The sequence below is a fragment of the Xiphophorus maculatus genome, chromosome 1 (assembly GCF_002775205.1).
Source record: "Xiphophorus maculatus strain JP 163 A chromosome 1, X_maculatus-5.0-male, whole genome shotgun sequence".
In the NCBI taxonomy this organism is placed as follows: Eukaryota; Metazoa; Chordata; class Actinopteri; order Cyprinodontiformes; family Poeciliidae; genus Xiphophorus; species Xiphophorus maculatus.
This window is the reverse complement of record NC_036443.1, coordinates 14,678,206-14,698,759: the sequence shown is the minus strand read 5'-3', so window position 1 is coordinate 14,698,759 and position 20,554 is coordinate 14,678,206. Positions and strand designations below refer to the sequence as shown.

At 39.3% G+C, this 20,554-nt stretch overlaps 2 protein-coding genes across 5 annotated transcripts; both read right to left on the bottom strand.

The window, feature by feature from the left end:
* Nucleotides 1-48: 48 nt before the first annotated feature.
* LOC102235304 (glucose-6-phosphate 1-dehydrogenase-like) lies at nucleotides 49-6,665 on the bottom strand. 3 transcript variants are annotated; one of them, XM_023339994.1, is made up of 13 exons: nucleotides 6,446-6,665; nucleotides 5,998-6,035; nucleotides 5,759-5,867; nucleotides 4,488-4,705; nucleotides 4,236-4,397; nucleotides 3,462-3,587; nucleotides 3,291-3,384; nucleotides 3,030-3,216; nucleotides 2,692-2,927; nucleotides 2,024-2,100; nucleotides 1,770-1,862; nucleotides 1,595-1,660; nucleotides 49-317 (listed from the first exon to the last, which is right to left on the bottom strand). In XM_023339994.1, exons 1-13 carry the CDS (start codon nucleotides 6,554-6,556, stop codon nucleotides 305-307), a joined length of 1,530 nt encoding a protein of 509 aa, XP_023195762.1. In that variant the 5' UTR covers nucleotides 6,557-6,665; the 3' UTR covers nucleotides 49-304. The 3 variants fall into 3 exon arrangements, with proteins under 3 accessions (XP_023195762.1, XP_023195753.1, XP_014325126.1); XM_023339985.1 differs by lacking the exon at nucleotides 49-317 and having other exon boundaries at nucleotides 1,339-1,660; nucleotides 6,446-6,663; XM_014469640.2 differs by lacking the exon at nucleotides 49-317 and having other exon boundaries at nucleotides 1,339-1,660; nucleotides 4,236-4,394; nucleotides 6,446-6,659.
* A 337-nt stretch (nucleotides 6,666-7,002) lies between these two features.
* On the bottom strand, nucleotides 7,003-18,089 carry LOC102221646 (polypeptide N-acetylgalactosaminyltransferase 6-like). 2 transcript variants are annotated; one of them, XM_023339970.1, is made up of 11 exons: nucleotides 17,912-18,089; nucleotides 16,120-16,625; nucleotides 15,484-15,656; nucleotides 11,467-11,616; nucleotides 9,955-10,189; nucleotides 9,750-9,867; nucleotides 9,454-9,654; nucleotides 9,244-9,375; nucleotides 9,046-9,147; nucleotides 8,782-8,940; nucleotides 7,003-7,827 (listed from the first exon to the last, which is right to left on the bottom strand). In XM_023339970.1, the coding sequence occupies exons 2-11, from the start codon at nucleotides 16,596-16,598 to the stop codon at nucleotides 7,714-7,716; spliced, it is 1,863 nt and encodes a 620-aa protein (XP_023195738.1). In that variant the 5' UTR covers nucleotides 16,599-16,625; nucleotides 17,912-18,089; the 3' UTR covers nucleotides 7,003-7,713. The 2 variants fall into 2 exon arrangements, with proteins under 2 accessions (XP_023195738.1, XP_005801418.1); XM_005801361.2 differs by lacking the exon at nucleotides 17,912-18,089 and adding an exon at nucleotides 16,767-16,930.
* Nucleotides 18,090-20,554: the final 2,465 nt, after the last annotated feature.

Here is a 20,554-nt window from a genome sequence, read left to right as displayed (position 1 = left end):
GGAGGTTAAGCTACAAATATATGAAATAAAAAAAGGCATTATTTAATTTTTTTTTATTAATGTGGATAAAAGCAGCAACAGTTTCCTATGATGAAGAAGAAGAATTTGCTTCGGACTTGAACTACAGCAGCTCGACTCTTTATAACATCCCAACCAACGGGCTGCAGCGTTACTCTTACAGGAAAACAAGCACAAGAGACTCGGATATTTAAACACATGTTCATCAATACTGTTCTTCCCAGAGCTTTCTGAATCCTGGGAAAGACCACTGCATGTTCCGATCTCTGTACATATGTTGCATGAGTTAGGTCACACATCTGGTGGAGAAAGGAAGAAAAAAGAAAATACAAGATCAGATTTCTGCAGGCAGTAGATCAAAACGTCTTGTAAAAGTATTCATACGTGTTGAACTTTCCCACATTTTTAATGTCGCAAACAAAAACTTCAATGTATTTGTATCTTGATTTTGTGACCAATGTCTATACCTGTAAATTAGAGGGACAATGAGACAATTTTTGAATTGCTATTAGCAATTGAAGAAAAAGGAGATCATTAAAAAGAGAAGTGGCTATAAGAGGCTCACAGTTTTGGTGGTCAGACACCTTTCTTAACAAATGTGTGAAAGATTTATGAAAGAATAACTTCAAAGGAAGCAAGAAGATATTTTCTTTGCAGTTTTGCAGCAGGTCATGCCTGGGACACAGTAAACATGGAAGAAAATGCTCTGGTCATGTTAAGTGTGGAGAAATAAAGGCATTGCAATACAAAGCCAGAAGGGAAAGCAGAAATAGAGAGAGATTATTCCATGTATTGTCTCAAGGGGGCTGAACTTTACAGTTCTCAGTTTTCAATGCCCTATTTTGTGTTGGTCTGCCGCATAATATGGTTACAAAATGAGAAAACTAGGGGAAAAAAATCCAGAAGGTATCAAGACTTGTGCAAGAAGTGGGTGAAGACATGCAGTGTTAGAGATTAACATGTTCTTACCATTTGATTAAGCTTAGAAAGAACATTTTTCTTACCTTTGGTTTGACAAATGTCTGTCTCAGTGAACAGTTATCACGAGAGGCATCTTCTCCCAGACTAACCAGTCCAACAAGTCTTCCAGTTAAAGGATGTTGCCATGGCTTTATGTGAATCATGACATTGCATGATTTTATTTTGGTGATCACTGTAAATACCGGTCTATCAACAGCAGGAAATGCCCTTATTACCTTGATCTAAACAGTGAATATCTGCTGCACATAGTTCAGCATCAAGCCATTTTGTCCTTTCTGGTTCTGCTGGGTTTGACTTTGGAGTAAAATATCATTGTATTATAAACAATTTTTGTGCAAAAGGGTGAAATGTGATTTATTTAGAAAACTCGTATGCACATACATGTGGAATCACACGAACACTTGGTTATTTCTACATTAACTTGTGTGATTAGGGAGAAAAACGCAGTGCTTTGTTAATGTGCATACAGACAAAATCAAATTGGCACAGAAGTGGCTGCTGTAAATCTTATTTGTAAACATACAAAAGCTCTTAGCAAATCTGTGCATGCACATCATACAACTTGGAGAATCAGCTTGTGTGGGGCTGCACCCACTTGTATGTCCCCTCGTAGCGGAAGCCCACCCTCTGAATAAGATCGTCTGATTCACTTGGACCACGACTATGGACACAAAGATAAAGTAAGAGGAGGAACAAAGAAGATCTTCAGAAATAATCGTGTTTTTTAAATAAACTTATGTTTGTTTTATCTGTTTTTAACCAGAGTTTACCTTCCATATGTGTAAGGAATAGGTTGTCTCTTTGCAGCTTCTATTTGGTGGAGCAGGGGGGTGAAGATCCTCCAGGCTTCTCGCAACTCATCGCTGATAGAAAAAGAGGGGACGGTTGGTAGATGAAAATCCGTTTGCAAAATGTCCACTATGCTGACAAATGAACGAGTCTTCCGAAATATGATGTATTCTTTTAATATTTAGGACAAAGGTGCAGATTTTCTTTCTCAATTACAGTAAACGTTGCTGCAGACCTGCGGACAAAGTGCATCTGATTTCCACAGAAGACGTCCAGAATCAGCCTCTCATAAGCATCAGGAAGCTTCACATTCTGCAAACACATGTCAGTGCAAACTTACAAAAAACCTAACACAGGACAATTAAAGAAAATCCAAGCAAAAAAGAAATGCCACAGCAAAAAGAACAAAAATAATCATATAAATAAAATAAAAATAAATTGGTTGCATCCTAGGATGCTGCAATGGCTTATTTATTGATAGATTTATTTCAATTGTCATGTTGTTTTTTTTTGTATTAAAAATGTTACGTAGTGTTCATCAGCATGTTCTATAAAAGTTATCTCAGGCAAAGTAAAAAAAAAGCTTGACAGCTTTCATTTTAATTTTAATGACCTAGAAGGTGGTAGTTATGAATTACCTTTCAACACAATATTTTCTGAAATATTATATTTCCAAACATTTTGGTTTTGAAGTTGATTTGTATTCTTTGTGATGTATTGCCTCTTGCAGCTACTTTATTCCAGTAAAGTGTTTTTTTTTTAATAATCCTTTTTTGTGCATTTTAACAGTTATATATCTATAGGTGGCCAGATGATATTCTCTGTGCTTACACTAATTTAAAACTATATCTTAGAACCAATAATTGGAGCAGAATTATAGATTAAAACGAATGTGCTGAACACCTTATATCTGCTCTTGTAGGTGAGGTCCAGCTCGGTCTCCTCTGGGCCGAAGAAAACTCCAGGCCTCTTGGTCATCATCTTCAGGTAAATAGCCTCGTCCGGCTGCACCCGGACCACCAACTCGTTTCTCTGACAGCGGTCAGCAAAGATGTCTCCGGGTACATCTGTGAACTGCAGACGCACCTCAGCTTTCCGCTCATTCAGGGCTTTACCACAGCGCAGAATGAAAGGAACCCCTGATGGATGACCCAGTTGCAGATAAAAACATGGTAACTCCATGGAAAATTTAAATGGAGAAAGAGAAGCAATGAGGAAAGAAGTCCGGATTGGAGCCTCACCATCCCATCTTTCATTCTGGACGTAGAGCACTGCAGTTGCAAACGTTGGTGTGCAGGAGCCTTTTGGTACTGTGGGATCATCGAGGTAACCCAGGTTGGCATCACCCTCCCCGCCCGGATCTCCCACGTACTGACCCAGCACCACATCTGCCATGTTAGGAGGAGCTATGCACTTCAGCACCTTCACCTGCAGAACATCAAAAACAACACATCAGTTTTGCGAGGACTCCATAATCTCGTCACTAACGACAACGCGCCTACCTTCTCATTCCTCACGTCGTCGGGGCTTGTGGATGTAGGTTTCTCCATTGCAATCAAACAGAGCATCTGAAGCAGGTGGTTCTGCATGACATCTCTACACACACAAAAAAAAACTGCAATCAGAGCAGAGTTCCTGTGAAACTAAAATCTAATTTATAATGCTTTCTTCACCTAATTATCCCAAAGCCATCAAAGTATCCTCCACGGCCCTGAGTGCCAAAGGGCTCCTTGAAGGTGAGCACCACACAGGCAACACTGTTCCTGTTCCATATGGGTCCAAAAAGGCGATTTCCAAACCTGCAAGAAAGTAAACATAAAAATAAAAAAAACATTGAAACAAACTACAAGATGGAGGGTTTACACTTTTACAAGCAGCTAGCTTTCAGGTTAGAAAACACAGCTGGATAATGAAGGGCTGGATTTCCGCCGATGGCTTTCACAGAATAAAAAGTGATTTAAAAATCATAAAATGGGGGGGAAAATGCGTACATTTGCATTTTCAAACTGTAAGAACTTATGTCTGAGACAAAAACAGATGCGCAAGAAGCCTGGATGGTAAAAAGCAATGCTGTCTGAACTGAAATTACTCTAAAAACAGATAACACGCCATTTTTATAACTGCTTACCATGTTTTATGGTATAATTAAAGAAAGACAATCTAATTACTGATGCAAGGTTTTAGAAATTTTTAAATAAGAGAAAAAATATTTTCTGAGTAGAACCAGGTTCTTGTGTTATTTTCACATTAAAAGCAATAAAAAAACATTATGTATATACAAGCAAATCATGTTTAGCCTGATGAAGAAGAAAATATTGTGATCTGCTGCCTTATGTCACCTGAGGCTTCCATGTGAAAACTTGTTTTTGGGAGGGTAGATTTTATCTCAGCTAAATAACATTTTCACAGTAAATTAGTCGAACAAATGGAAAAAGTGAACGTGATACCTGAGAACCATAAGGTTCTGAACCATCTCTTTTCCCAGGTAGTGATCTATGCGGTAGATCTGGTCTTCTTTGAACAGGTTAGCGAGGTGGGCTGAAAGCTCCTGGGAGCTCTGGAGGTCATGACCAAATGGCTTCTCAAAGATTACCCTGTTCCAGCCTCTGCTGTGAACAAACCAGATTAGAACAAAAAAAAAAAAACAAGCAAAAAAGACAACGTGCAGCACTGTTTTTCAGGACTGGAAATGTACTGACTTGCAGCTCATGCAGTGGTTTCTGATGTTTGTGCTGACATGGTGGTAGACAGTAGGGGGCAGCGCCAGGTAGAAGAGCCGGTTGGCGGTTTCCCCGCCGGGTAGAGATGACAGATGGCTGTTGAGTCGTTCAAAGGAGCTGCCAACATCATAGCGACCACTCAGGTAGGAGTTCCTTTTGAAGAAGGCTGATAGACTATCGAGCTCCTCGTCAGTGTCCTACCAAACAAACCTAAAAGTTATCCCTGAAAATCCTGAATATGCCAAAAAAGTATTCCCACCCCTTGATCTTCACACTGTGTCTCTCTGCAACCACAGACATCAGTGTGTTTTATTGAGAGTTTATGTGATATGTAAAGAACTAAACTAAATTGTTATCTATCCATATTTAATTATCACTTTGTCCATGAGGGGTCACAGTTTGACTGGTGTCTGTCTTCATCAGTCATTGGGCGAGAACTTGGGTACACCCTGGACTGTGATTAGTCAATCACGGAGTGAAACGGAGACACACACAGGCTCAGACTTAAGCCTAATTTAAAAAGGCCAGATGAGCTAACATGCATGGTTTTGACTGTGGGAGATGAAAGCAGGAGAGAACACACACATGCAAGGGAGAACAAGCTGCATGCAAAAAAGCCCAGGCCAGAACCTGGGTCCCTCTTACATACAGTGTTAGTTCAGCAGTGATATAAACAATCTTACTTTCTAATAATATATTGTTTTTATTTATTTACAAATAAAATAAATGTTTGTGTTTAGACTCAGCCACCTCAAAATTGGAAATCTATAGGCTATGTCTCTGCCAGCACTGGACATTGGTGGAAAGCTTCTATTAACAGGAATGTTAAATCTTAATTAGATTTTGGTTTGTACTTTGACTGGTCCATTTGAACATATGAATATGCTTTGACATAAACCATGTCATTGTGCCTCTGGGTTCATGTTTAGTGTTGATGTACTGCTGGAAAGTGAATGTATGCTCCAGTCTCAAATATTTTTTCCACCTCTAACAGGTTTTTCCATCGGATTATTTGGCTTAATTAATTTCTGATCAACATTGAGAATTTCTGGTATCTTCCGATAGCAGCACTTTCCTCCATGTTTGCCACACTTTTCAGATTTTCATTAGAAAAATCTTTAGTTATTACAGCATAGTACTACTTTGTGCTGGTCCAAGTTTGTAGTAATGCAAAAGAGTTCTAGGGGTGTGAATGCTTTTACAAGGCACTGTTATCTGTAATAGTGTCTCAACAAAGATTGAATAAATACCTTCATATGAGGAAGACATGCCGCCTTAATTTTGTCTACAGTCAGGTCAGAGCGGGCAAATCCCACAATATAGATGTCCTCTGGGAGCAGGCCATCTTTGAATAACCACCTGAACAACAGGGAGAGTCAATCCAAAGCAGCCATGTGGAACGCTTTGTCCGAGGGTCAAACTCTGAAGTAAACAACTTTAAAGCAGCTCTGCAAGTCAGGGAGGATGTGACTTGCAGGTTTTCACTCACCACAAAGTCGGATAGATCTTCTTCTTTGCAAGATCTCCCTGTGCAAACAATACATATAGTAGCTTTAATCAAAAGTCTCAATAGCTTTTACAGTCGGGCACAAAACAATCAATCATGAGTCCAAAGTAGAGATAAGACCTGAAAAAAAACAGTCAAAGTCTAGGAGAGAGAAAGAGAGTAAAAAAAAAGTGTTTGGATAAGAGAAAGAACAAATGTATTTGCAAGATGTTATGTACAACATGAATACAAAGAGAAAAACAATGCAGACTGAAAACTATCAGGAAACTGAAGATAGTAAAATGTCAAAGTTTACTTTTTTTTTCATCTACTCATTCTCTCATTAGCACAACTTTGCCTTCCAACACTTGAAACAGAAACGGTTACAATTTGCTCAAATCCTCAAAAGATCTGGCTAAGGACAGTCAAATTATTGTCAGGTTTTACTCACAGAAGCTCCCAGGATGATAAATACGTGTGTGCTGGAATGACTCGACTGTTTGTCTCCATAAAGCTCCTTCCTGAGCTCTCCAAACACCTCTGACCGAGTTAAGGGCTCCATACTCCTCTCCTGAGCAGTTCCCTGTCCTAATGGTGACCCTCCAAGTAAATCACAGACTGACCGGCTGAGTTTTACATTTTCACTGTGGGCTCGACAATCTCTGCAACTCTGTGCTGCCACCTATTGCTGCAGAAGGAAATGTATACCTATTGAAATGTGTGTCATTTCTTATTGCATGAATTTTTAGGAAACATTCTGTTCTCTGCTTCCTTTTATTTGAGGGAATCTTTACACTACTTCACATCCGGTTTGGTGATCTTGTGCATTCCGTTAAACTCACATTGCAGGTTTTGTAGGACAAGACAAAAGTTTTCTGGAATGTGTATCTCCAGAGCCACTCCTTAAGTAAACATTCAGAAGACATATATCGGCGCTTTTGAAAAGCTTTATGTGCTATATTGATGGGAGACTTCTTATCAGCATGAAAAGACATTCTTAACACAAAGTCTTTAGGTTTTGGTTTAATATCTGTAATAACCATATAGATTTAGTTTATCCTTCGGTATACAAAATATCAGACAATTTTCCCAGATTTTGTGCAAGTATGATAAACAGTCAGTAGACCAATTTCACTAGAAAGACATATATGCAAAAATGTGCCTTTGGAAATTATTTTCTAGATGGTTAACATGACAGAAAATAACTTATTTACAATAAAAAGTTATTTATAAAACTTCATAAAATCCTAAAAAAATATTAAAAAACAAACATTTCATCCTCTTGCGATAAAATATTTCCACATTCATCACCGGACACAACAAAAATCACAATCACATACCGTTCTTGTTTTTTCATATTAGAGTGTAAAACAAGTGAATTAAAGTCATTGCAGTTCAGAGGCTTTTTAAAGCTGCCACTGCTAAAGGCAAAGTTCAAACATGTCCAAAGTTCCCCAAACCACAGTAAGAAGAGTTTCCTGAGTGTCATCCATAAATAAAATAAAAATAGTTATACCCAAATGAGAGTTTTCTTTTTTCTTTTTTTTTTTAACCAGTCATCGTCTCTTTATTGTCCTCCATCTTTCCCTGGTCATTAGTATGGCCACTTGCCCAAAGCTTTCCAGCATGTCCATTTGGATCTGTAATGCTTCAGCTCTAAGCTGCCGAGTCTGATAACAGGGAGGGGACCAGAGGTCACCTAATGGGCAGACTGGGGGGTCAAGAGAAACTCCATTGCTGGAAGGGATCTGCAGCATTACAGTGGTCCATCTGAACCTGAGTCCCTCTCAGCTGTAAGCACCTCCCACTGCTTGGATTCTTCAGAAGACTTTCCTGAAACAAAACAAGAAGAAAAAGTCATATGAAAGCTCAGCTTAGTGCATTAATGCACTTAACAGTTGTATGTATTCAATGTATACAAAAACAGATTTAACATTCTGTTCTCCTTTTCATGAGAAACCCTGGCACCTTATGCTGCAGCTAGTGACGCTAGCTTAGCATGCGCACACTTCTTTAGGCAGATAACAAATTATTTCGCTATTTTCTTAAAGTGTACGAAAGTTAAAACCTAAAGCTTTTCTGGTTTTAATTGTTGCACCGTGTTTTTCTGAGCGACCTTGCTAGACAGCTGCTATCTGGGCAGGAATGAAGTCAGTCTGGATGAGCCCAAGACTGCAAACCTTTGAAGGCTGCTTACAGCCAACGTCTAGACTAGAGGAAAGTCACGTAGACTGATTTTCTAATGCCCGCTCTGCAGAAAAAGAGAAAATCATTACAGCCTTGAACAATAAAAAATGTTGGTTTTTGCAGATAGTTTTACTGATCTTTGAAAACCATTTAAAGTGTAACATGTATCTAGGATTGCAGTGGATAGTTGAGGACTTTGCAGATGTAAGCAACAGATGCTACTTATTCTCCTTACTGTCTAGGAAAACAAAAAAATGATAACAGTGTAGGGACATTCTGCAAATCATGGGTAAATTGAGCTGTAAATGTTTCTAATTTTTCCTTAACTGCTTCCTAAATACATCTTAAAAATTGGGGCACAAGATATTATAGCAAATGTTAGAGTTCATTAAATGTCGGAATGTTGTGGACGTTTTCCCATTTCACATTTTATCAGAGTATCATTTTAAACAATTTTGAAGAAATTAGGTAAAAAGAGACCTTATAAAAGTTAAAGCTCCATTTGAATGAACCTTATTTTACAAAACATATAGATGTAAATGTTTGTTACTGCTCATAATGCCGTGTTGAACTGCAGTCAGGATGTGAAGCGTCGCTCACCTCTGTAAAGACCCATTCCTGCTGAGGTGACAAACTGGTCCCCCTCCCCTTCAGCTGGCACAACTCAATCTTCACTGGTTCTGACTGATCGTTGGCATGGAGACACAGCTGCTTCCCGATGTTGTGACGCAGCTCTTTGTGGGACGAATACTCAAAGTACTACAAATACAATCATCTAGTTAGAACCAACCAAAATAGATAACATCCAATGATCTTCAAATCTTTTTTTTTCCATTTCCTGCTAGTAAATGAGAGTTCCTGTACCTGGTTTCCTCCCATGTTGTGACACTGGTACATGATCACAGCTTTACCCCCCTGGTTGTTCTCGCCAACATCCAGGCAGGTTCCAGATCCAGAGTTTCTGATCTGTGACAAACATGGACACAAATCAAGGAGAACGCAAACTGAGCAGTGCATCTAACATAGTTTATCACATTGTTGGTGCTCAGAAAATCAACTCACTGATCCAAATTTTTCTGGCTTTAGGTCAGGAATGAAGATCTCTGGGTAGATGGTGTTCAGGTACCAGGTGAAGTTCTTGCACTGAAGCCTGTTCCTCAGGTTGAGGCGATCAGAGATGTCTCCATATTTATGCTATTGTAAAAAAAAAAAAGATTTGTGGTCAAAACATGACAATGCAGCTTGATGGTGCATTAGAATTAGAAGACATACCTCACTGGCCATCACTGCAGCGTTGTGGTTGCGCCGATAGAAGATCTTCTTAAAATCATCCATCCAGACTTCAGCCAGGCGCACCTGGTTGCGAGTGATGACCTCAGTGCCCTTGGGGAAGGTGTGCGGACTTTTGGTGCGGAAAACGTGGCCCACCACCGAGCAGGGAATGATCTCCAGCTGACCCCCACACTGCCACACCTTCACACATAAATGTTTGCAGAAAATGTCAAGGTAACTTAATGATTAATGTGGACAATTGGGAGAGGAGGGTGGGACAGATAAGAGAGACTGACCCTGAAGGACATTTCCACATTTTCCCCGCCCCAGATCTCCATCTTGTCATCATATGTTCCTATGTGCTCAAAGTACTTCTTTGAGATTGAGAAAAGGCCTCCGGCAAAAGTAGGTGTTCTGAAATTTTCATGAGCAGATCCAAAGGCTTTAGGTGTTTAAATGATTCAAAACTTTAAAGAGCGAAAACAACATGATCCATCTTACTTTACAGGGTAGGTCTCATCCTTGCGCAGCCTCTTTGCCTCCTCGGGTATCGGCTCCCAGCCGAACGTGAGGCTCCAGTCGAAGTTCCCTCGGTTGTACGCGCGGTTGGTGGCCACAGGTTTGTTGAACTGAAAGGAGTTCAGGTCAATAGTGGTGATCTCTGGGCTGACTACGGCGGTGGGTTCTTCAACTATCCGGGCCAGGAGAGGCTCCAACCAACCGTGAAAACACTCACCTGACCGTGAAAGAAGGGAAAGAAAAGACTTACATTTTTCTACAAATGCCCTTTTGCACAAACTAGTGTACTTTTCTGGTAGCAACCCAGGAATTTACTATCATGTATTTTTAGAATATATCATAGTAACAATTATTAACTTTTATGAATTTCACAAAACAAGAATTGGGTTCGAAATTATGGTGATTTTCTTTAACTCACAACGGGTCAAAGTGATGCATACAAACTCTAATACACTTCTTAGTGTGTTGCAGAGAAACCAAAGACTTCTTGTAGCTGTCAATGAGGTTCCTTTAACCTTTCTTCCCATCAAAAATAAGAAAATTTTGTTTAAATTGGTTGATTTCCTGTGAGGCCCTCACTTCAATATAATTGATTTATTTCCAAAAGTATTACAGAGGCTTAATGTTAGCCTCCTGAATTCATCCAATCAAAACCAGCTTTGATTTGTGTGTGAAAGGATGGAGACAATGGTTTCAACCATCTGACCAAGACTTTCAAGTTGAGATAAAAAGAAATTGGCTAAGATGTTCAGGAGCTACCAAGGCTTCAATTTATGGGACTAAAAACTTTTATGCTTCAGTCTCCTGCAGAAATTTGTAGCTGCCCACATGGAGAAGCTGAAGTTCTTCTTGGTAAATGTTTGGTCATCCAACAACACAAAGATTGACAAATAACAAGAATGTTTGGAGGAGTCATTGTGAGGCTGTCATAACTGTGAAGCATGGTGATGACAGCAAAATGCTAAAGTTCTATTTTCCTGCCATTGGTGCTAAGTATTGCACAAAGTGGACAGGATAATGAAAAGCATTCTATAACGTTGCCTCAGATCTACACCCAGATGGCTGTAAACTTGTGTTTAAACGGTGGCTCTGAATTTAAATGAACTCTAAGTATCTGACAAAGACAACATGGTAGAAACAAGCGTGTGTAGGTATTTTTGTTACAGACATTGATCCAAACATTAGAGGGTATTGTAGTTACATTTTTATATATTTGAAATCCTGTTATATATTAGCAGTAAATTCAAATTTGTGCACCCAGTTCTTGCTTTGAAAAATCTGTAAAGACAGCACTACTAAGATTATGTACATTTATTGCAACTCTACTATCAACAATGTCGATTTAGGATTCAAGTTTATGCCAGATATTTAAAGCTCAACCACTTTGTTTCACGCTATCTGTTACTGTCATTTCAGGCAACTGTATGCAACCCAACACACTGGCTGCGACTTGTGCATCGCAGCCAACCGCATTGTGTCTGGCGGTTTCCTTACAGTGCGCATCAAGGAAGGTGAGCACTTCAGCTGTAGCAATGCTGGCTCCCAGCAGCCTGGCTGTTATGAGGCCTTTCCTCTCTGGCTGCCTGACAACACGGACGATCTTAAACTGCTCCACAAACAACTCCAGCTTCTTCTTCAGGTGGTCTGTAAGATACAAAACATGTGTTAGAACAGCGAAGTTACGATGCACATCAGTTGTGGCACATGAGCGACAAGCCTTCAGTCTAAAAATACCTGCTGTATGATTGAACACCTCACTGACGAGAAGACGTAAAAGTCAAACATTCATCAGGCTTAGACCAACAAAAGCAACGAAGTGGAAACACTTCTGGTAAAAGTGGGTCAAACTTCCCCTCTGAAAGCTTTTGTGGCCACAATAAACGGCACATATTTCTCAGCGTCAGGCTGAGCAAACTGCGCAGCCACAAGTAAAGTTCTGCAGCAGAGAGCTGAAGCTCTAGCAACTAAAAAGAGAAGTCGGAGTAAAGGAGGAAATGTCTGTGTGCAGCTGGGAGGAAAAGAGTGATAGATTATTTCTTAATAAATAAGACAACATTTATTAGCAAATAACAGATCATCAGGTTGCAACCTAATGACACTTTGTATCATTTACATGAATAACTTGTTTTTATATGCGCTTTGAAAAAGTATTCATGTCACTTTAAATGATCAGGTTTTATGTGATAAATCAAAATAAAGTAGAACATAATTGTAGAGTGGAAGCAAAATTATGCCTGGGTTTAAAATTGTTTAATAAAATTTTTTAGCAGCTTATAGAGTCTCTCCCTCTTTTATAATGCATTAAACCCTAAACCTTCTTTATGAATAAATGAATAATTTTGCAAATAACTATATGTACAAAACGATAAAAAAGGCAACATTTTTAGTATTTGATGCAGTGGATGAAATCATATGAATCCTGAAGGTAATAAAATTAACATGACACAAATATAAAAAGAATCAACTTTAAAGGCAAAAGTACTTGCTACATACTTGCACCGTCTCTCAAACAATAAAAAGACAGTGATGTGTTAGGAATGTTTTGTGTCTTTCAAATTTCTTTGGTTTAGCACTTTGTATCATTTACGAGAAATAAAAGACAAACCTGATTGTTAAATTAATCACACAAAAAGGCTAAAAGTTCAAGTTTTCAAGAAAGTCACACATCCAACTCAAATCAGAAATAACATCCCATCTCGTTTTATGTTTTACATTCACAGTTTCATAAAATTCTTAATACATTTCATGTATTTAGTGGAAGGTCCTTTTCATTTTCTTCTATTGTAAGCAAGTTCTCACATGGTGTATTACAGTTCACTTAACAGAGGAGCAATGTCAGCTAATAATCATCTACTGTCAAATACTGTATAATGTTACACATCCCCACTAGATTTTCCAGTTTTTTTTCCCAACATTTCTTTGATTGTCTTCTCCTTTTTTGTAAAGACTGCACTTTAACCTGGCTCTATCTGAACAAATACAGCAGAAAATTAGCTTACAATTGGTACACACTTTTTTATATTATTATTATTCTCCAAAAACTGCAGGCTTTACAAAGAATTGTACTGTAAATATAGCCACTGTTTTAACGTCCCAGCCGGATGTGGATTTGTTTAAAATGGTAGTTATTTGTAAAGGAGATTCGGGAGCTTTAAAACAAGCAGGCGAACAAATGTTTTCAAAAGCACCCACTATGAGATTGAATGAACAAATTATTAAAAAAAAAAGACATGCTGATGTAGATACAGAAAGAAATACAGAGAAACAGAAAGACAGGACAAAAAGGAAAAAACAAAGAAATAGAAAGAAACACCCTGATTCTTTCCTCCATCTCTAGAAGGTTTGCATTATTTAGACACAGAATTATTTTCATAGCAATATGCATTTCATATGATCATCAGCAGCATGTTTCTGTCCATTTAAGTTGTACAAGAATATTTACTTTAACAAAGAAAATTTGTCACTTGTGTCTAAAAAGGTCAATATGTTCCTTTTTAGACATAAGTGCCCTGGCCCTCGAATTTGAATTTGCAGCACCTATCTTCAGTAAAACACAAATTCTTGTGGCGCTGCTGTGACACAGTCGTTCTCTTCCAAATCTCTCTCACTTCGAGTCCCAATTATTTGGACAACCTGTTTGCTACAGAGTGAGTCAGCTGCTGAAATCCTAAGTAAACATGATTCTGGGTCACCTTTCACAGCGCAAGAAGGCAGTTGATTTTATAGGATCTCAGACAATTAATGATACTGTTTAAATAGCTGCACACAACCGGATCCTGGGTGGATTTTGTTTCCTCCTCCAGCGTTTTGTTTGTTGGACAGCTAAACATGAGGACCGTTAATGCAGGAGGAAAACAAAACAATATGCTTTTCTTGCACTCAACTGCAACACCAAAAATCAAAGTCGTTATCGTCCAAAGACAAAGCAGGATACCCAAAGATGATAAAGCTCATGACACTGATATTAGCTGCATTTTCACCGTAAATGCAATACACTGTTTTTCAAGAAACAGAGTAAGGATTGACCTGAGGACCTTATCTATGCGTTGGCATCACATTTGAAGCGGGCTAATGTGTTTATGTTAAAGATCTAAGTCCCATTTTTATTGGAAGTAGATGGGAATAAATGGGATAATGCAGCATGCTTCAGTAAACATAACATAGGCCTACTGACTAAATTATGGTTAGTTGCAGTTATTTTTAAGGAAAATGTTATTTCGCAGTCTTTCTTCACAAAAATTCACAATTTGGAGCTGATTACACTAAATACGACAGAGGAACTGGACACACATTTTGTGACTGCATTAACCAGAACAAGGTCAAAATAAGTAAATATCTGCAATATTAATATATGAATTACATTATGCTTATGAGTTATTCTACTGTTCTGTGAGAATAGCTGAAGATGCAGATGTTAGCAGAGTTCTCAAAACATCTGCAGCTTTAGCAGAAGATGTGTTCAGGATAAGACCATGTCTAAAAAAAGACAACTGTGTGTTTGTGGCAAAAACACAGGGTAATGGTCAATATTCTGAGAAATCATTTACCTTTAAAGAAAACTTTAAATTAACCTAATATCTCCATGGTAAAGGATGACAAACCCCAGACAATGTGAACAAATAAAAGTAATAATAAAATCTAATCAGCAATTTGAATATATGCTGTCCCTGATGTCAACCTAAGTGCTTAAAGAACACTGATACTAAAATCACGCATCAAAATTTAATTAAAATCAGTACACAACATCTTACAAGTTGCATATGATGTCATTCTGACATTTAGTTTACTCAGTAATCATGTTCCAGTTCCTGTAGTCTAAATTTTATCTCGTCTGTGACAGATATCTATCCCAGTAAAGAGGTTTTAAAATAAATGTCTTCGCACATACAACTTCAGTTTTCAGTAGATATAGTTTATTATATGCTTGACATTTTCAAGCAGCTGCAGTTAGTGGGACAAAACTAGAAAAACGTCTCTTTCTGTAGTTTCTCCCCCACACAGTAAACTATTTGAGAACAGTGAAAAGAAAGTGCAGCACTCAACACAGCCTCTCTTTAGCTAAATATTATTGTAAAAGTAAAATAAAGAAATAAAATAAAATAAAAAAAACATTGACAAAAAGGTTGCAAAGCAAAAACGTAGCCATGCTCTAAAACAGCAGCCTACAAACAGTAAGTTTAAGCTTGATGTACTAAATTAAATAGGTGTAATAACTTTTTAAGCTTCCTAAAAATGGCAGCACAGAGGCTACGTTTAGCTAGTAACACTGTCTTCTGGCACCTCTGCATTAGATCAACAGTTTTTGTCCCTGTTGTTTCTGGGCCACTTCTGCTCAGTAAAAACTAATAACATTTGAAGAGGAGAATGAATTATTGACTGAGGTGCAATTCTGGATTATTTCCTGTGTAAAAATGTGAATTTGCACTGTGGGTTTGGTGCAGTACCCCTCAGACTGACATTTACTTTCCACTCCGCTCCCATTTGCTCATCTTCCACGTGTTTCACTATTACCTGCAGTGCTGGCATCGTCAACCAAGATGATCTCCTTCAGCATGATGGCGGGAGATGTGTGCAGGACGCTGTAGACCGTCCTGAGGAGCGTGGACCAGGCCTCGTTGTGGAAGACAATGATGACACTGGTGGTGGGCAGAGGAGGGCAGTGAAGAAACTTCCTGTCCACACACCTGGAGAAAGAGTAGGAGGCATATCTGATGAATTGAAAGTCACACAAGGTCTCTTACATCAACACATAGGAGACGAGTGTTTTCAGATATTCAGTGTTTTCATAGTTGTAGTTTGAAATGCATTAGCGAAGCGCATCATGAAAAGTAGTTTTGGCATCCTGCAAAAGGAAACGTAACGTCTACACACAGTCTGGGTGTGTAGATGTGAGCCTGGGAGTATTTACTCTGACGTATCGGTCTCTGTTATTGCACACTGAGAAGTTTAGCAACATGAGCTTACTAAGTCCTGGAGATTATTAAGAAAAATTGTGAAAATGTGTGTAAATCATTGACCTGTGTCAGCACGGCTCTCTCTGAGATTGAGACAGAGCTGTATCCTCTTATGTCTACATGTCAACACCGCTGTTGGCGCAACAGCAATTAGTACAGCCACTAAAAGATTAGCTTAAAGACTTCAGCTTACTCCGGCGGTCTTGTGTCATCCCCGAGATTGCGGCTGAGCGAGATCCGATCGCTGGCAAACTGGTTGAAGCAATGCCGTGTCATGCCCTCCTCCTTCTCCTTCTCCTCCTCAGGTGTCATGTTGTCCTTCACAAACGCTCTCCCATCAGCCCCAGGGCTTTGAGGGTCCTGCGGCGGTCTCTCCAGGTGAGGTTTGAGCTCAGCCTGAGAGTAAAATCCAGAGGGGCATTTGACGTCCTCCGTGGGCTGCACCTGCACCGGCGGGGGCTGCGGAGCTCCAATCTGGAAGCCTATGTTGTTCACAGCATTCCGCACCATGACCATAACCTCGTCCCGTTTGTGGGCCAGGTCTTGTAGCCAGGGGTCTCCGGAGTTTGAGGAGCCAACGTCCCTCTGGAGAACCACCAGGATCACCATAAAAAGAGTTCCCCCGAGGAGGACTAGCTTCAGAGGAGAGAGACGCCGGCGTATCAGACGCATGTTTCAGATCGGCCGATCCCTTGGAGCCTGTGAAACAGGAAAGCACAGAAATTCTCTTGAGTTTTCCTCCTTGGCAACTGCTAAAGGCCACCACTTACATCAAGGCCTTTCAACGATATGCTCTCCTGTTACCATTACCTGCTTTCTACCTGGTATATATTCACTAACCTTTTTCTGGATGAAACCAAAGATGTCAAAGCAGGAGAGGGGAAAAAAAAAAAAAGAAACAAAAAAAAACCCCATTCAAACCGGTTTGTGCGTTTCAGCAAGTGTCACAGCAGCTGGTGATCCAGTCAACCCTGCTCCTCCTCCTCCTCCTCCCTCCTGGTCTCTTCAGGAAACAGTCCCAGAGGGCGAGCACGGAGAGCAGGGAGGTGGTGAGAGTGAACAAACATACCACACCTCTCAGCAAACACCTGAACTCACCTTCTCTGTGGCCATAGTTTGCCAGGACCCACGTGGCAGCAGGTGAGGCTCACCCTAAGGCTCCCACACCAGTTAATAAGTGACACGCACTTGTTGTTTTTAATCGCACCAGGCGAATCCACCTCATCGCCTAATGACTTGCTGTCATTTGCAACAGGAACTAAGATCTGCTACGTGGAGCGTGACATAACTTCAACCAGCTTTTGTACAATAGCAGCCTGTTTCCTGCTGAGTGAAACAGGATATATCACTGCAAAGTAGGACATGTGGATGTCCTCTGGTGATCACTGTCCAAGAGAAGACTCACTCTTACTTGGTCATAATTAATTTAATGTATTCTCGGGCCAGCCAGGCTTTGTAATTGATTCAGGGGGACACTTCAGTGTTCAAGAAAAGGCAGTTTAAAGTCTGGTCTGAGCTGTCTAAGGCGCAAAGGCACCCCTTGCACTTCATTGACAAAATTAAACTACTTCTATGAGTTGAGATATACAGTATCTGACTTTACAGTATATGGCAACAGTCTAATCTGTTTTGTTTTGTTTTCCCCAGGAACTGAAAGATACTCTACAGATTCAGCACCCTGTGGTCTATAAGATATTAATAGATAGGAAAAAAATGACAGACGTTTTCGCTCTTAAGGTTTCATAGCTAAAATGAAAGAGGAAGAGTTGGTGGAAAGTGTCCTGCTTTCAGTGACTGCTCGGTGACAGATCATAGAGCGGCTTCTACTTGCCACGCTTTACTGTCAAATGTGACAGTAAAGCGTCATATTTGACATATAAAGCGTCATATAAAGAGTCAGAAAGAGAACCGGGTTTTCTTATCGATAGCAATCGGGGACCATTACACCTATGAAGTTTATAAAACAAATAAATGTCGCCACTTACTGTCATGAAAAGAGCAAGCTGTCCACACCTGCTCTCTGCTTGACGAGGTACTCCTCCTCGGTTTGTGCGTTAAGCTGCCAGATCAGCAGCCACGGTTCTTCTCACCGACTTTGTAGATGACAGCCAACCGGTCTCCTGTCTGTTGTTTTCAGCTCATGAGCAGGTGCCATTTTTACAAGATAATAATTAGTTGAAGTGAGTCCCCTGCTGGTGGATTGCGTCCAGAACCGCAGAGCATCACATGGCAGAAGTCACATAGTCAGTGAATCATAATAAGAATAAGTATCAGGTTTCTTAATTTGAAACTCATATACGACAGTAAATCCAGACTGATATTTAGCAAGAATTTATTCCTGTTAATTTGAAATTATTCTTTAGATTAATGAAGTTAAGTTTCTCAGTTAATTTGAGTTCTACATAAAAACCACATAAACAAAAAAACAGACTCAAAATTTTTTTTTAAATAAAGATGATTATAAATGGACACTTCTGATTACAGAGCCATTACAGATTGTGCATCCAAGCCTATTAGGGTAAAGTTGAGTGTAAGGAAGAAGTGTAAGGGTGGAAATGTCCACAAGGAATCCAGCAGAGGCAATCCTAGTCTGTCTGTAGCATTGTCTCTCCAGGAGATCAAAAGTTACACAACATAGTTATGGTCTTAGTTTTTGTCTATTTTAAGAAACAGGGACTCAGATATTTCAGATTGCATAGACCCTTATCACCAAAGAGACATGTGAATCTAAACAAAGGAAGTGAAATATTTCCCACAGTGTGACAAAGTGGTCAGTGCCTTTATTGTAGGAGTCAAGAATGCAGATTTCTTTTCATTTTAATGGCCTGCTAAAACCAACATTTAGAAATAAGTTGAACCGTATCAACAGCCTGGAGGCTTTCTACAGATCTTCCAATGTGTTTCTTTGGGTTTTGGTGGCTTTTCTGTCCAGTTCTTGTAGCTGACATTGTTGACAAGTTGTACCTATTTAAACTTTGAGGAACCTGGAGGAATAAAGAAGACGTCTCACAGCAACCACTTAGAAAACATTGAAGGTTTAAAGCTATTTTTAATGGAGGAGTTTGTGAGAGCAACCTGTCGCCTTGCAATTCAATTTTTAAATTGCAAGGCGATTCAAGGATTTCTTTAACATGCATGGAAGAATCAAAGCAACACTCCAGGTATATTTCTGAACAGAGAATAACAATATCACATTGTATAAAGCTCAAAAAGTCAGTTTTACATGACTCTCCCCCTTTAGAATTTGTGGTTGAAATTTTAAAATTCAACCCACCCACAACAGTGCGTCAGAATATATTAACCAGCGGTGAATATATTACAATGAAACTCATGTTCCTGTGTTGTGTATCTATCAGAGTGACATTAGTGTTTTTCATCAGGGATTAGGAGGAATTTATGTCACTTAATTAATGTTCACCATAGAGTGCTGTAAGTTAACACTGCAATAAGTTCAAAGTAAATACATTATTCATGCTCAAGCAATTAAATACTCTCTCCTGTATCACCCTCTTGAAACTGTAGATCATCTTATTCAGAAAAGGAGATGGATGTTTCTCTCGGGTTACTGTCACTCGGTGCAGTCTTGATTGCAGGTTGCTGATTGAGATGAGAGATAACAGAGAGAACACCACGGAGCCGAACTGAGTTATAACGCCATTCACGTTTATTGGCAGCCTTGGCAATAATATTAAGCCTTAGAATAAATTAATCTTCTGTAGCAGTTGGAGAAACTCGCTGAAAGAATGATGGGAAAAACAAATATTCAGTGCTGTTAATACTTTGTTCAACATTTTTTGTTTTTTTCATCATGACAGCACTTAAGATTTCATAAAAGGATCTTTTCCTGTTTATAATATTTGTCTGGATCATTGGGTTGCTTCCTCGGATCTCCTCTTAACCACATGTATCCTGGGCCTGGACATTGAAATGAGATCATTACTTTTGTGTCTTTTGAACTATTTGTAGGTTGATTTAACCACACATTTTTAGTTAGCTATCCTGTTAAAGAACCAGTGACAAACAATTTTCTGTTTCTTGTAGATTTTGCATTTTAAATGTCTCACAATTTCCTGTGTGGTTTTAGAAAAGTCACACAGGAAATCACGGTTCCTCTACTATGCTTAACAGCGTGCATGATGTGCTTTTCCATATATTCATCTTACCGGTTTGTTCAATCTTAGTGTGATATTGCCAAAACACAATGTCGAGTCAAACTCTCAGCTGCCTTTTGCAAACTACATGTGTACATGTGACGGTGGGATGGAAAATGGTTTTTACCTGGCATTTCTCAGAATAACCTGGTTGGCAATGTAGACAGCTTTAAAGCTGGTTCTAGACTTGGTGAACCTAAGATCCCCTTGTTTGATTCAGTTCTCCAATAATGAGGTTTCAGTGATTGTTAATGTTCTTATAATCTTCCTCACTGATGAAAAGAAGCTGGCCTCTTATCCAGCTATAATTTAGACTTATGGACTGTGCAAGGAATTGTTTTTAAAGATATTTTTCTCTTCAGCACTTGCAGAAGCAAACAGATCTCAGTTGCCAGCCAGCTGCTTAGCGACCAACGGATAACATTCAGCTGGATGTTTGCATGTATTCAGAATGGTCTTGCTTTTCCTGTTTAACTT